Source organism: Manis javanica, chromosome 12 (genome assembly GCF_040802235.1).
Source record: "Manis javanica isolate MJ-LG chromosome 12, MJ_LKY, whole genome shotgun sequence".
Taxonomy (NCBI): Eukaryota; Metazoa; Chordata; class Mammalia; order Pholidota; family Manidae; genus Manis; species Manis javanica.
The window spans coordinates 32,716,750-32,732,216 of NC_133167.1; the positions used below are offsets into that span (position 1 = coordinate 32,716,750).

A 15,467-nucleotide genomic window follows, 5' to 3' on the forward strand; every position below is an offset into this window, starting at 1 on the left:
CATATTCAATGCAATCCCTATCAAAATTCCAGCAGCATTTTTCAATGAAGTAGAACAAATAGTTATAAAATTCATATGGAACCACAAAAGACCTCAAATAGCCAAAGCAATCCTGAGAAAGAAAAACAAAGATGGGGGGATTATGCTCCTTGCCTTCAAGCTCTACTATAAAGCTATAGTGATCAAAATAGTATGGTACTGGTCCACAGATCAATTAAACAGAATAGAGAGCTCAGATATAAACCCACGCATATATGGTCAATTAATATACAATAAAGGAGCAACTAATATACAATGGGGAAAACATAGCCTCTTCAATAACTAGTCATGGGAAAACTGGACAGCTACATGTGAGAGAATGAAACTGGAATACTGTGTAACTCCATAAACAAAAGTAAACTCAAAATGGATGTAAGACCTGAATGTAAGACATGAAACCATAAAACTCTTAGAATAAAACATATGCAAAAATCTCTTGAACATAAATAGGAGCAATTTTTTCCTGGACACATCTTCTCAGGCAAGGGAAACAAAAAAAAATCAACAAGTGGGACTACATCAAACTAAAAAGCTTCTGAATAGCAAGGGACACCATCAGCAGAACAAAAAGGCAACATACAGTATGGGATAATGTATCTGTAAATGATTTATGTAACAAGGGGTTAATCCAAAATATATAAAGGACTCATACACCTCAACACCAAAGAAACAACCTGATTAAAAAATTGGTGGAGGAGGATCTAAACAGACATTTCTCCAAAGGAGAAATACAGATGGCCAACAGACATATAAAAAGTTGCTCCACATCACTAATCATCAGGGAAATGCAAATCAAAACCACAATGAGATATCACCTCACACCAGTCAGAATGGTCACTACCCAAAAGGCAAGAAAGCAACAAATGTTGGCGAGGATGTAGAGAAAAAGGAACCCTCCTGCACTGTTGGTGGGAATGTATATTGGTGCAGTCACTGTGGAAAGCAGTATGGAAATTTCCCAAAAAACTAAAAACAGAAATACCATTCAATCCAGTAATTACACTTGTAGGAATTTACCTGAAGAAAACAAAATCCCTGATTCGAAAAGATACATGCACCCCTGTTTATTGCTGCATTATTTACAATAGCCAAGATATGGAAGCAACCTAAGTGTCCATCAGTAAAAGAAGATGTGGTACATATACACAGTGAAATATTATTCTGCCATAAATGAAAAGAAATCCTGCCATTTGCAACAGTATGGATGGACCTAGAGGGTATTATACTAAATAATAAGCCAGGCTGAAAAAGACAAATACCACCTGACTTCATTTATTTGTGGAATTTAAGAACAAAGCAAAACAGAAGGAACAAAAGAGCAGTAGACTCACAGACACTGAGAAGGGACTAGTGGTTACTGAGGGGGAGGGTTTTAGGGGAGTGTGGGATGGGGAGGGTGATAAAGGGGCACAATAATTCACAATCACAATGCATGTTGGTCATAGGGACGTAGTACAGCATGGAGAATACAATTAATGGTTCTGTAACATATTTCTATGCTGATAAATACTAACCACACTAGAAGGGGTAACAATTTAATAATATGGGCAACTTTTGAACCAATGTGTTGTACTTTTTTTTTTTTTTTTAAGAGAGCAGAATGGTGGTTGCAGGGGACTGGGGGCTGGGAGAGGTGGAGAGATGTTGGTCAAAAGGTACAAACTTCCACTTATAAGACGAATAAGTTCTGGGCAATCTACTGTACTGCATGATGACTACAGTTAACTACACTGTACTGTGTACTTGAAAGTTGATAAGGTACATTTGAAACCAATATAAGATTGTGTATCAATGTACTTTAATAGAAAAGAAAAGAAAGGAATGGGAATACTAGTTTGGGGGCAGGGAGTCCTTACCAAATAAGGAAGAAAATGTTTTTTGTATCATCATTTAAAGAGTGAAAAACTTTGAATGACTTAAATATCATACAGAGATATATAGATATAGATGTGACCACAAGAATGAGACAACATATCAGTGTTAAAATATACCATTTATGTTTAAAACACCTTAAGTGTGCTTATATATATTAAGGACAACAGACCTTTTATTACAATATATAATTTCATTTTTATTTTTTTGTAAAGTTACAGTATTTTATTTTATTAGGAAGGTACAATAATACGTGCTCCATATAAAATGAAACAGATATACAATTAAGTATATTCAGAATTTCCAATCTGCCACCAACATGGGGTACATCAAGATTTAATATAAAGCTACAGTGATCAAAACAGTGCCATACTCATGAAAGAATAGACAAAAAGATCAATGGAACACAAGGGAGTCTAAAAATAGGCCTATACAAATATAACCAACTGATCTTTCACAAAACAAAGACAGTTCAATGGAGAAAAGACAGTTTTTTCAAAAAATGGTGCCAGAATAAATGGACATGGAAAAAAAGTTAATACAGACACAGACTTTATACCTTTCACAAAAAATATATCAAAATGGATCACTGACTTAAGTGTAAAATGCAAAACTATACAACTTCTAAAGAAGAACAGGAAAGCTTAGGTGATCTTGGTTTGGTGATGATTTCTTAGATACGACACCAAAAGCACAATTCATGAAAGAAAAAACTGACAAGTTGGATTTCATAAAAGTAAAACACTCCTGCTCTGTGAAGAGGACTGCTAGAATTAAAAGACAAACCACAGACTGGGAGAAAATATTTGTAAAACATATCTGACAAATGACTTATATCCAAAATATACCAAGAACTCTTAAAACTCAGTAAGAAAACAACTCAAGCAAAACATGGGCAAAAAATATGAACATATCTCAACAAACAAGCTATACAGATTGCAAATAAGAATATGAAAAAAGGCTCATCATGGTATGTCATTAGGTAATTGTACATTTATACAACAAATGTGATACCACTACAATCTACCAAAATGGCTAAAATCCAACACATTAACACCACCAAATACTGGCAAGAATGTGGAGCAATAGGAACTCTGCAAAATTCTACAGCTACTTGGGAATACAGTCTTGCATTTTCTTCCAAAGTTAAACATAGGCTTACCATACAATGTAGCCATCACTTCCCTAGGTATGTAACCAAATGAGTGACCACTTACTTCCACACAAATAACAGCAAACAAATGTTTATAGCACCTTTATTCATAATGTCAAAACTTGGAAGCAACTAAGATATGTTAAACACTTTGGTCAGCTCCCATTTTAAGTGTACATACATTTCTAAACAATAATTAGAAAATTAAAATAGCCATTTAGACAAATTTTTCTGTTAAACTTACAACATGCATAAACATCCCAAACATTTCAATCAAATAATAATGCATCAGTTGGACTAGGTTTAGTTGAAAACAATATAAACCCCACATTTTTTTCTCTTACATACAAGTCCAGAGGTAGATAGTTTAGGGCCCATATGGTGACTCTGATCCTTAATGTCCTTACCCAATAAGGCTCCTTGCTGTTCACCACTCACTCAGCTATCCCCAGAGTGTGGCCCATATCCTCACAGTTCAATATGGCAGCTGGAGCTCCAGCCATCACATCTACATTCCAGTCAGCAAGATGGAGGAAAGAGCAAAAGGTATCTGCCTTTTAAGGAAAGTTAGCAGCTACCAAGTGATACATCATTTTGGCCAGGACTTAGACACATGGACACATCTAGCTCCAAGTTCAGACTTGTAGACTGTATCCTATTGAGGCTTGGTGCCCAGTTCCAATCAAAGCTTCTAATACTAGGGAGAAAGAGAATAGACATTGGGGGTCAATGAGTGGGTCCTGCTACACAGCCACAATGAAAAGGCTGATCTCAAGTTCTAAACTCCTAGTGACATAAATAACATGTTTAATCCTGGAAACTAACTTGTTCCTAGAATCTAGGAAAAGAGATTCCCATTTCAAACACTGCAAACAGAAGAAGGTGCCAAGCGACCCCTACACATGGCCTATTCATGGAAGAGGATGGAAGAGACTGGGGACTGGAATGGAATTGGGGTTGATAAGCCAGTCTCCTGCTAACCCGTGGCTCAGAAAAGCCAGGTGTCCTGCTAGTGAAAAAAGGGGCTAGAGAAGAAACAGAAGTGAAGACATAACTAAGAAAAGAAGGGAGGTTCATTAGCAAGGAAGAAACCAGCTATCTGAAAGTTGAAAGGAATTACCTAGACTTTAGTGTAGAAAATAATATTCTCAAATACATAGAAAGATATAGATGGCAATTTCGAAAAAAGAAAGAAAAGATATCAGCCATAGTTCTGGCATCAAGTGTCACTTTTGACCTTTTGTTTTCCCATGAGAGCTATTTTTTTTGTCTGTTTTTGTTTTAAGCACAGATATTGCAAACATACTGATACACTATTTTGCCCTCTTTTTCACATCATGAATGCATGAGCATTTTTCATGTTGTCATGTTCTCTATCAAGACTGTACTGTGAACTGGTTAAGCGTTTGGGCCCTGAAGTAGTTTTCTCTATGGCTCGAGTTTATATCTCAGTGTGGGCTGACCACAGGTAAACTACTTAACATCATTTGTTCATCTTCCTTATCTATAAAATGTGGAGAAATAACAACAAGGACAATAATGCCTACCTCCTAGAGCTGTTTTGAGGATTAAATAAGATAATTCATGATTCATGTAATGAGCTAATAACAACTCAATGTAAGTTCTTATTATTTGTATATGTAATTTCAGTGGTTACATAAAATATCAATCAGTGGACCTCTGATCATAAGCATGCCCCTATTACTGAACACTCAGATAATTCTCAGTTTAGGGATATGACAAGGTTTGAAATAGTTCACTGCATTTATCTCTTTTATATTTAGGACTATTACTTAAAGTAGTATCTTAAGAGTCTTTATATACTTTAGAACATTTTATTTAAGCTGGGTTGTGGGCACAGGGTACTCATTATATTGTTATCTAATATAATTCTCTTTTTGGCCTGTCTAAAATATTTCATCAAAAATACATACTACAGAAAAAGATGGTGGTATGAGAAGTGAGGCACAAACCTCCTCCGAAAACCACATATAACAAGAAAATACAGCAAACACAACTAATCCTGAAAGAGTGACTGGAACAAAGACTGCAACAGATGGCCTACATCTGGGGAAAAGAGAAGAACAATTACCAGCAATGAAACTGAACTGGTAATCAAAAAACTACGTAAGAACAAAATCCCTGATGGCTTCACTGCTATATTTTTTCAAACATTTAGAAAAGACCCAATACCCATCCTCCTTAAAGTTTTCCAAAAATTGGAAGAGGAGGAAATACTTCCAAACTCATTCTATGAGGCCAGCATCACTCTAATACCAAAACCAGACAAGGCACCACAACAAAAGAAAAATCACAAAATATCCCTGATAAACATAGATGCAAAATACCCAACAAAATATTAGTAAACCGAATTCAAAAATACATGAACAAGGTCATCCACCATGATCAAGTGGGATTTGTTCCAGGGATTCTAGGATTCCCAGGGAGAAGGGGATTAAGGGGCATTATGATTAGCACACAAAATGTAGGTGGGTCACAGGGAAGGCAATATAACACACAGAAGACTAGTGACTCTATAGCATCTTACTATGCTGATGGGACAGTGACTGCAATGGGGTGTGGGAGGGAACTTGATAACGTGGGTGAATGTTGTAACCACAATATTGCTCATGTAAAACCTTCATGAGATTGTATATCAATGATACCTTAATAAATATCTATATATATCTATATATATCTATATACTCAATAAAAAAGAGTTAAGAAAGGCATTGAGTAATCAAATGCTAGTACACAAAAGTGCCAAAGAAGGAGCCATAGCCTCCACTGTTAAAGTGAGAAAAATAACTTACATGAGAACTAACTAAATGACCAAGAGCCTTTTTGGGCTCTGCACACTCTAACCAGGGCCATCGGCTGGCTTACCCCTCAGCACTGCTCACATTCTCTCCACTCCAGCTAAAAGTTACACTCAAGGTTTCTAAAACATGCCTTGCATTTCCCCCACCTGTCCCTTCATTTGATTTGTTTCCTCTCCTGCAACATACTCTCTTCTCCATCTCAACTTGCCAAAATCCTACCAATTTTACAAGGTTTGGGTCAACCTTTCCAAAATAACTCCACTGTAGTGTGGAATAACAGTAACAGTGGTGTTGACATGGCATCACCAAAGCAGTCATTAAAAAAGTCTTTCATTCAGTATGATTACAAAGCGTCTCTCATTTCATCCTCAGAACAATTCTGTGAAGTAGGCAAGGGAAGGCAAGGGCTTATTCCTCCCATTTTTTTCAGCCTGAGCCTGGAATCACAATCCCCCCTTACTTGACCCTATACCCCTTGCCAGTGAGCAAAACACACAAGCAAACACTCAGTACTTTTCTCTTTGGGACCTGGGTTTGGACCGATGGTTGGTATTAATGAAAATCATGTAATCCAAAAACAAAAAAGAAAAGTGACAAACACAGCAGAGTAAAATTTGGTAAATGATTGTTCAAAGAGGTAAGGGGAAGGGAGAGAAGGAAAGAAAAGTTGCTGACTTGCCAAGCTCAGTATTTTCACCATGCCAGCAGATGGGTAAGGCAAGGTATGTGGCTATGTTGCCTCTGCAGGGAGAGGATGCGGCTGGAAAGGCAGGATAATGATTCTCAGAGACAGAGGAGTAGGATGCCTTCCCTGGAATGCACACTATACATTTTCAGTGTTTATTCTAATTTCTAAAGAACACCAGATGACAGCCTGGTTAACATTCTACACCTGGTATGACTACTGATTTTCTCTGAGATATGGGAACAAAGTCACTTGAAAGCTGTGTGCCTTAGTTTCTTCAATCACAAGATGTGTGTTCTCATTTTTTTGGCATACATTATGGTCAACCACCCACAAGAACAGTCCACATCTCATTTTTCCTTTTGGAGACCACATGCCTCAGACGAGCTGAACCCCTCCCCAGTCCAGGGCACTGAATCTGGGCTGGCATAAACTCCTATCCACTCTACTCACGATTGGTTTAAGAATGGACATATTCCATTCTAGCCAATGAGCAGTGAGAGAAGGAAACACTTGGGGAGGAGGGCTTCTGGGGAAATTTTCCTTTTATCTTAAGAAGGGACACAAGGAAGAGATATTTTCTCTTCTATTGTATGGTCTTCATACTTGGGCTTGTGTCTATGTTGAGACCATTACATGACAAGTCTGGAAATGAAAGCAAACGCTGATACTACAAAGAGGAAAGGTGGAAAGCATCAAGTCCTTCACGGCATCATTGAGCCAATGAATTAATAACAAAGCCAGCAACTACCCTCCCAGCTCTGGACCTGCTGCTTAATGAGAGCAAACAAACAAACAAAACATTGGTCTTTTTATTGCGAGTAGGGTCTTCTGTTACTTGCATCTAAAACATTTTGAATTTCAGATTTAAGACTTAGTGTCTTCCAATATTGTATCAATAGTTAATCATCTAGAGCCAAGAAGGCACACATTAATGTAAAGGACTTTCAAACTTCAGTGCTCAGTATAATACAAGATACATTACTACTTTTTATTGCTAAATATAAATAGAAATTAGACTATATTTACCAAGCATACATAGGAGAAACTAGGTCACAAAAAAATCAAAACATATCTGATGGCCAAAGTCAATCATGTTAGCACTTTGTAGGTTTGAAGCAAAGGATAATGTCTAACTATAAAAACAGCTCATCCAGTTGGATGAGGGACTCAGGTAGATTACCTCAGAAGACACACTAAGTCTTAAATCTCAATCCCTGAATCACCAACTATCTACTCTTGCCATAACTTTAGAGAATTTGAAAGGAAAACATGAAAAAGCATAGGAATATAAATAAAGTCAATTAGGAAAAAATGCTCTGGGGAGGGGATGTGGGGGAATGGGCAAAATAGGCAAAGGGACACAAAATGCTATCTTGATCTGAGTGGTTGGTTGTGTGAGTCCATATACATATCAAGCTGTGCAATAAGATTTGTGCATTTTATCTTATGTAACTCAATAAAAAAATAAAAATAAGAATAAACAGTGATAGCCCTATCAAAAAAAGAAAAAAGGAGGGGCTAAATATACCATACAAATACTTTTCACAACTAAGTATGCTGATTATCAGTTTCATAAACATTCTAATATTGTTTGTTTTTTAATGTGTTAAAACATTTAAGAAAATCTAATAATATAATGTTAAATTTGTGGCTTTAGTTGAATAGAAGACAAATGCTGTATGATGGAAACTAAATTTACCATCGATATTTACATACAGAAATTAAATTTAATAAGTATATCAAGTTTTTATTTGTAATTATCTGTTTAACTCATTTAGATTTAGTATTTTTTTCAAATCTTTCCTTTCCAATTTTATTGAGGAATAATTGGCATATGTCACTGTGTAAGTTTAAGGCATACAACATGATGGTCTGATCTACATATACTGTGAAATGATTAATTATCACAATAGGTTCAGTTAACATCTATCTTATACAGATGCAATAAGAAGAAAAAAATTAAGGAATAAAAATGTTCTTACAATGAGAACTCTTAGGATTTACTCTAACAACACTCCTAGACATCATACAGCAGTGTTAGCTATAGTGTTGGTCATGGTGTTGTATGTTACATCCCTAGTACTTATGTATCTTGGAACTGTAAGTTTGTACCGTTTGACCACCTTCCCCAATCCCTCCTCTCTCCACCCTCTGCCTCAGAGAACCAGAAGTCTAATCATAGAAAACCTTTTTCTATGAGCTCAGTTTTTTTTTTTTCAGATTTCACAGAAAAGTGAGTTCATACAGCATTTGTCTTCCTCTGACTTAACCACTTAACATAATGCCTGTAATTATTCACTTTACAAATATGTTATCTTAATAATACATAAAAATATACATAAAACTGAATACTATGCTTTTTACATTTACAATCTTTTTTGTGAACCAAAGAAAATTTTATACGTGACATTTGGAGGCAAGTTACTTGCAAGAGTGGCGGTGATCCAATCCCAAAAGTACAAGGAATGTGCTATTATAGCACATGATAAGAAACAATAAATGGGAAATCCCTGCTGTCCGGTCTGGGTGGAACATAGAAGGATGCCACAGCTGCCAGGTCATGAAGATTTCTCTCAGTTTCCCTCTGTAATAATTAACATGAGGTTCTGGTTCATGAAGCCAAGCATATACCTTATTCCTGCGGGAGCCCCTCAGCAATGTTAAATTAAAGGACACTCTTAGGAGTCCATAATCATTAAAAAAAGGATAGCAAAATAACTTTTAAAGTAGAAATAACTTCATATGAAAAGTCAGAAAACTATTTCTTTTGTGTTTTCTAGCCTTTGTTGAGTGATTGTACCATAACATAGACAACTTAAACATTTAAAAATGTAAATAAATAGATTAAAAAGAAATCTTGGATAGCATAAACAATGATCTCTTTTTAGGTCATGTCATCAAATACAGGAAATGAAGGTATAGCTGGGCAGCTGTAAAATGCCACATGAATCCTAGATGGACAAGCAACCTCAAATCATAGAGCCATTGTTGCAGATTGAATGTTTTTGTTCCCCACCAAGTTCACAGGATGAAATCCTAACCTGCCATGTGATGATGTTAGGAGCTGGGGCCTTTGGGAGGTGAATAGGCCATAAGGGTGAACCCCTCGTGAACAGGATTAGTGCCCTCATAAGAAGAAATAGACAGCTCGAGTCCTCTCTCTCTGCTCTTCACCACGTGAGGACACAATGAAAAGATGGCCATCAGAGTGCGTCCTCGCCAGACACCAGGTCTGCCGGCATCTTGAGCTTAGACTCCCCAGTCTCCAGAACTGTGAGAAATAAATGTTTGTTTAAGCCATCCAGTCTAAGGTACTTTGTTATAGTATCCCAAACAGACTATGACAGCCACTCTGCCTTACATCCAGATCTTGTGTACAGAAAAAAATTTGCAAGGCAATACCCAGAGTTTTAGTTAATTATGACTATTTCTAGCAGCTAAAATTATAAGTGTTTTTTTATGTTCTGGTATCATTGTTTCATATTTTGATTTTACTTTTCCACATGGAGTCTGGATACCCATAGGCTAACTTAGCGAATGCAAACACTCTAAATGCTTCTCTCTGTGGCTCTGGTTTACTGGAATGTTACAATGCAAGGCAACATAATCCTGAGATGCCCAATTCAGCTATTACTTCATTCTTAAAGTTGGCAAGCTAGTTTAGCAACAGCAGCTAGTATCTTCACCTCAGAAGCTATAGTCAAAGCACGAATGACTACAGAGTGATTTTGCCACAGGCCAGGACGTCCCCCCACAGACACACTCCCTTGAAATTTTCTCTCTTGCTAGTGATGGAGACTCAAGGCTAACAAGAGTTTGGCTTTTTACTTGCAAGAGAGGATAAGTTTCTTTCTCAGAGTGTGCTGTAGGGAGATGGAGTACCTCTCCTTAGCAGACACTCTGCTGTTCCAATCATACATGCTGTTGTTGAGTTCAGTGTGGAGTTCTAGGAGTGGGCGTCTTCTGGAGGGAACAAGAAAATCAAAAATTAATGCCAAGCAAATATCAGGGGAGAAAGACGGTCATTAGGGTGAAATGAGCCAATAGATGTACAAGTACTTTGAACTGTTCCTTCCTCACTACTCTGCCAGCTGCTCGGCGAGTGACCCAGACCACCCTGCAGCACTGTGGCCCAGTGACCACAGCCCCTCCCTCAAGGGGAAAGGGGCTTCACCCTGAGGATGCACCAGACAGACGATAACTGACTTGGATAGTCTAGGCAAATGCAGGGTGGATATAAAAGGCCAGTAAATCACTGGCCTAGGGAATGTCTAGCCTGGAAGGCTGAATTGCTCTGCGCAGCCCTCCCCTTACTGCTAAGCCACCTTGGAGGGGGGTATGGGTCACAGGCCAAGTGTTTACTCCTGGGGTACCCAGAGCCACAACGTAATGCCTTTCACAGGTGGCTTAGAAACATTGTTCTCAACTATAATTAGGGGGCAACTGAAAAAGGACTGCTAATCTTACACTTGAGGTACAGTGTGGCTTCATTCAGCTTAAATGAAAACCAGGTCAGCAAAGTTTCCCTTAGAAAAGTATTCATATCAATAAACATCAAAAATATCTGTAGAACAAAGACTTGTAGATCTGAAGAGTCAGGTACCATTCTTCAAGACTTGTCAGTGTTGGTGGAAATTTGGGGACACAGGTGCTCTTACAGAGTCAGTATAACTGTCCTAGAGGACATTCTGATAAGATGCATCAAAGGCTTTAAAAATGCATGTTGTTTAATCCTACCATTTGCAACAACATGGACGGAGCTGGAGGACATTGTGCTCAGTGAAATAAGCCAGGCGGAGAAAGACAAATGCCAAATGATTTCCCTCATTTGTGGAATATAACAATGAAGCAAAACTGAAGGAACAAAATAGCAGACTCAGAGACTCCAAGAATGAACTAGTGGTTACCAAAGGGGAGGGGTGTGGGGAGGGAGGGAGAACGGGATTGAGGGGTATTATGTTTAGTACACATGGTGTGGGGTATCACTGTAGCACAGAGAAGGTACACAGTGATCTGTGGCATCTTACTACACTGAAGGACAGTGCCTACATTAGGGTATGGGTGGAGACTTGATAATATGGGTAAATGTAGTAACCACATTGTTTTTTCATGTGAAACCTTCATAAGAGTGTGTATCAATCATACCTTAATAAAAAAATGCATGTTGTTTGACACATTAATTCCACTTCTGGGAATTTTCCTTAAGAATGCAATTAAGGATAAGCACAAATGCTGAGCTACAAAGACATTGAATGCTTTCTTTGTGAAAGAAAAGCACTGTCCAATGACTGATGATTAGTCAAGTAAATTATGTGATAGCCATATTATGGGCCATTCTGCAGACTTTAAAATGCTGTTGCAGAAATGTGACTGCTGACATGTGCAAATGTATGTAATATATTGTTACACTAACTAGAAGCAGGGTATAAATTAACAGTAGATGATTCTATTTCAGCTTGAGAAACATTTATATATGATTGTAAAAAGATTTGGGAGGTAAACACCAAGATTTGGTTAACAGAGTTTGGCTCTAATAATAAGTAGATTATAACTGCTTGTTATGTTCTGCTTTTAACATCTATAGTTCATAGTTTTTTTTTTCTAATAAGGAAGCACATCTTGCTTTTGAAATTTAAAAAAAATTAAAAATGCATTTATCCTGAAGAGGAATATCCAAACAACAAGCAGACTAATAAGTGACCTCCTGGTGCACAAAGCATTCATAAGCTGTGCAGGGTCTATATCATACTCTTAAGGCAACACCCGTGGGTGGTGAAAAATCAAATCCCCTTTCCTCCCTGAATAGAAGAGTATCAAACATGCACAGTGGCAATCTCCAGCTCGGTGGCCTGGAAATAAACAAGTGGTCCAGGGATTGGCCACAACCCAGGTGGTTTACCTTTCTTTCCTCAATTTCTGGGAGAGGCACTGCAGGTACAGTGATGGTGAGCTGGCCGGCCGCTCCAACAGGGACACGTCTGCTTTGCACAGGCTCCAGAGGAAGTCAGCTTCTCGGTGAATTGTGCAGGGTCCTGGCTGCCTGGCCTTGGGTTCCAGACCGTTTGCTGCTGGTCCATCTACCTCCAGGAGGTCCTCCAGCTGGTCCTCTGCCACCACATAGTTCTGAATAAAAAAGAGCTTTGGCTTCCCCAAGAGAGAAGGGCATGCATCTCCCATGAACATCCTCCTGATCTGATCCAAAGGGAAACCTGCATGAGTCTGATCCACGCCAAACATACTCTGGGAGTCCCCTCGGCTCACCAGGACACACACAAAGCTGTCGCAGTCTCGGTGTTGGGGCATACAGACAATTTGGTGAAGAACGTGGACTATACTGTTCATACTTGGATACAAGAAGTACTTGACTTCATAGTCCAGGGAAGTGAAAGTATCCTGAAGAGCCCCTGGAAAAGACAAACACGGAAAACAACAGCGGGTGAGAAAAGCTCAAGGCCCTGGGTAGCAATCCTAACCATGGGCTGATCTCTGTGACTTACTCTGGAGTCATATTTTGATGTTTTCAAGGAGCTAAGAGCAGGGCAGGAGAAACAGAAATCTGCTTGAAATGTAAATGTGAGGCTTTCATGTCCCAGATGCTCAGCTCTGGTCTGTCCATTACATCATTTCCCCTGCCTGAGGCCACCTCCACATCTGGCCACAGGCGCAGACTGAGGCCACTTCCAGTCCTATCCAACCAAGGGATGAACAAAGCTGCTTCTTTTCAAGCGAAACAAGGCTGGGATTTTTCAAAAGGCTCTTTCATAAAATAACACACAAGTGTAGAAGAATGGGCGCCTTTTCCAGGCTGCAGATCCAAACCTAGATGCAAATGGCTGCCAGAAGGGTGGCACGGGCCATGAATGCCCTGACCTCCACCCACTGTGGGCTGACCTGGGGGCCCCTAGGACTAACATGCGACCATTTCCAGACTTCCTGGTTCCCTCATGACCTGCTTCCCTGTGTACCACGGAATGAGCAGTGGGACCCCCTGGCTAAGACTCCCTACAGTGCCCCCAAAGACTCTTCTAGTTTCCAGAAATCCTGGATTGACTTAGTCTACAGAAGCAATCCAAGGCTGTAGGAAAAGCAGGCTTTGTTTACAAGTCTGTCTTCTAACACTGACTTTCCCACACTTATGGGCTATAGGACATTAAGGAAAAAGGTCTCCCTCGCTTTAAATGGAAGCAATGGTACCCACCCTATGAGAATGCTGTGAAGATTAAATGAGGTGATATAAACATCTCCTGGTACTCAACAAAAGTTAGTTCCTATTCCCCCTTTTAAAATCTTTTTGTCCATCTTCTAGAAGTTTCTATGGCCTTGGAACCCAAGAATTACTACCCAGTCACTTCTTTCTTATCTCCTCAGCTTGCCTTCGCTGGGGAAATAAATATAGCTTCCTGAAATGTTACATCTTTTTAATAGCAAAGAGAGACCCTCTTTCTTCTCCTCACTCAAAAATTCTCCTTCCTTTTGGGCCACCCACTAAGTTTCTGTTCTTTGTCTGAGGGATGCCTCCAGTTCATCTGAGGGGCAAAAAAACCGGTCTGTCCTAAGCCCAGAGGCTAAATAAGAATCTTCTAAATCAGGTTGGCACCCAAACTTCTCTGGATTTGTTTCCATGTTTTCTGACTATGTACCTACCCCTCTTCCTCCCCTGGGGTGTGTTCTTCCTTAAGTCTACCACTGCATTCATACCAAACCAAACAACATAAGAGTAATTAGAACAGATATAACTTCCACCGAGGAACAAGAGGGCCCATCTCAGACCAGTTTAGACATCACAGAAAGGGCTCAAAAGGAGATAGATAAATGAAGGTACTGTAAAACTGCTTACTGCAAATTCTCATTCAATGGGAAAAACATGAAGTCTGGATAGTCAGAAATAATTCACAGACTCACAGCTTCAATGAGTAGTTGCAACCTTCTGCCCTGCAAACTCATCAACTTATGAATCAGCTATAAAAGTGAAAGTAAATAATCAATAATTTCTCTTCTGGCTTCTCAGCAAGAAGTAGGAAAAAATAAAAGGTAAGAAAGGAAAAATAGCCTTAAGTAAACAAAAAGATATTTAACCAGCCACTGGATAAATAAGGGCTGGCCTGATGCTCTTAATTTAATTCACCAGCCTATAAGCAGTATGTCTGGACACATTTACACATTACAAAGTCTAATAGAACTTTCCTCTCAGGAGACCTGGGTTCAACTGTGGCCCCACATCCTACCATTTATGGCTGTTTTAAATATGTCCACCAAGTCTTTGACAATTCTCCCTTTAAATTAGAGTGTAATTCCCCTGCCCTTGAATGTGGACCATACTAGGTAACTCATTTCTAGTGAATGGAATGTGGCAGAAAAGATAGTATGTGACTTCCAAAGCTAGATCACAAAAAGGGTACAGCTTCCGCCTGGGTCTTTCACCTTTAAACAGCTCACCTTGGGGGAAGTCAGCTGTCACACGGTGATAGCACTCAAGCAGTTCTGCGGAGAGGCCCACATTGGTGAAGGAGCAAGGCCTCTCACCAACTTCCCGGCCACATGAGTGGGCCACCTAAGAAGACCCCCAGCCCCAGTCAAGCCTTCAGATGACCCCAGCTGACATCTGGGGTCCCCAGCTCCCAAGATAATCTGGGCCAGAAGAGCTGAGCTAAGCCACTCCTAAACTTCTGTGCCACAGACTGTGAGAGATATAAGTAAGTTAATATTGTTGTTTTAAGCCATGATAGTTTGGAGTGATTTACACACAGTATCAGATAAATAATTTACCAGGTTAGTCAGGAAAAAAGAATTAAACCATCTGTAAGAATGTAGGTAGGCTATTAAACTACTGACTTTTCTCCTTTGCCTGACCTACCTAATAACGAAGAAATATAAAGAGAGTTCCAATTTCCTT

General features: G+C 39.0%; 1 protein-coding gene across 18 annotated transcripts in view; it reads right to left on the bottom strand.

Annotated features, from left to right (window-relative positions):
* CFLAR (CASP8 and FADD like apoptosis regulator) overlaps positions 1-15,467 on the bottom strand; it is a 70,203-nt gene that overhangs the window by 19,181 nt on the left and 35,555 nt on the right. For 16 of the 18 annotated variants that reach the window (XM_037009165.2, XM_037009163.2, XM_073218346.1 and 13 more), the window contains 2 exons: positions 12,474-12,978; positions 2,085-10,537 (listed from right to left, as the gene is read on the bottom strand). In XM_037009165.2, the coding sequence (XP_036865060.2) occupies positions 10,399-10,537; positions 12,474-12,978 (644 nt within the window). In that variant the 3' untranslated portion in view covers positions 2,085-10,398. Of the gene's footprint in view, positions 1-2,084; positions 10,538-12,473; positions 12,979-15,467 lie in introns of those variants that run through there. The other 2 variants (XM_073218353.1, XM_073218352.1) reach the window with 2 other exon arrangements.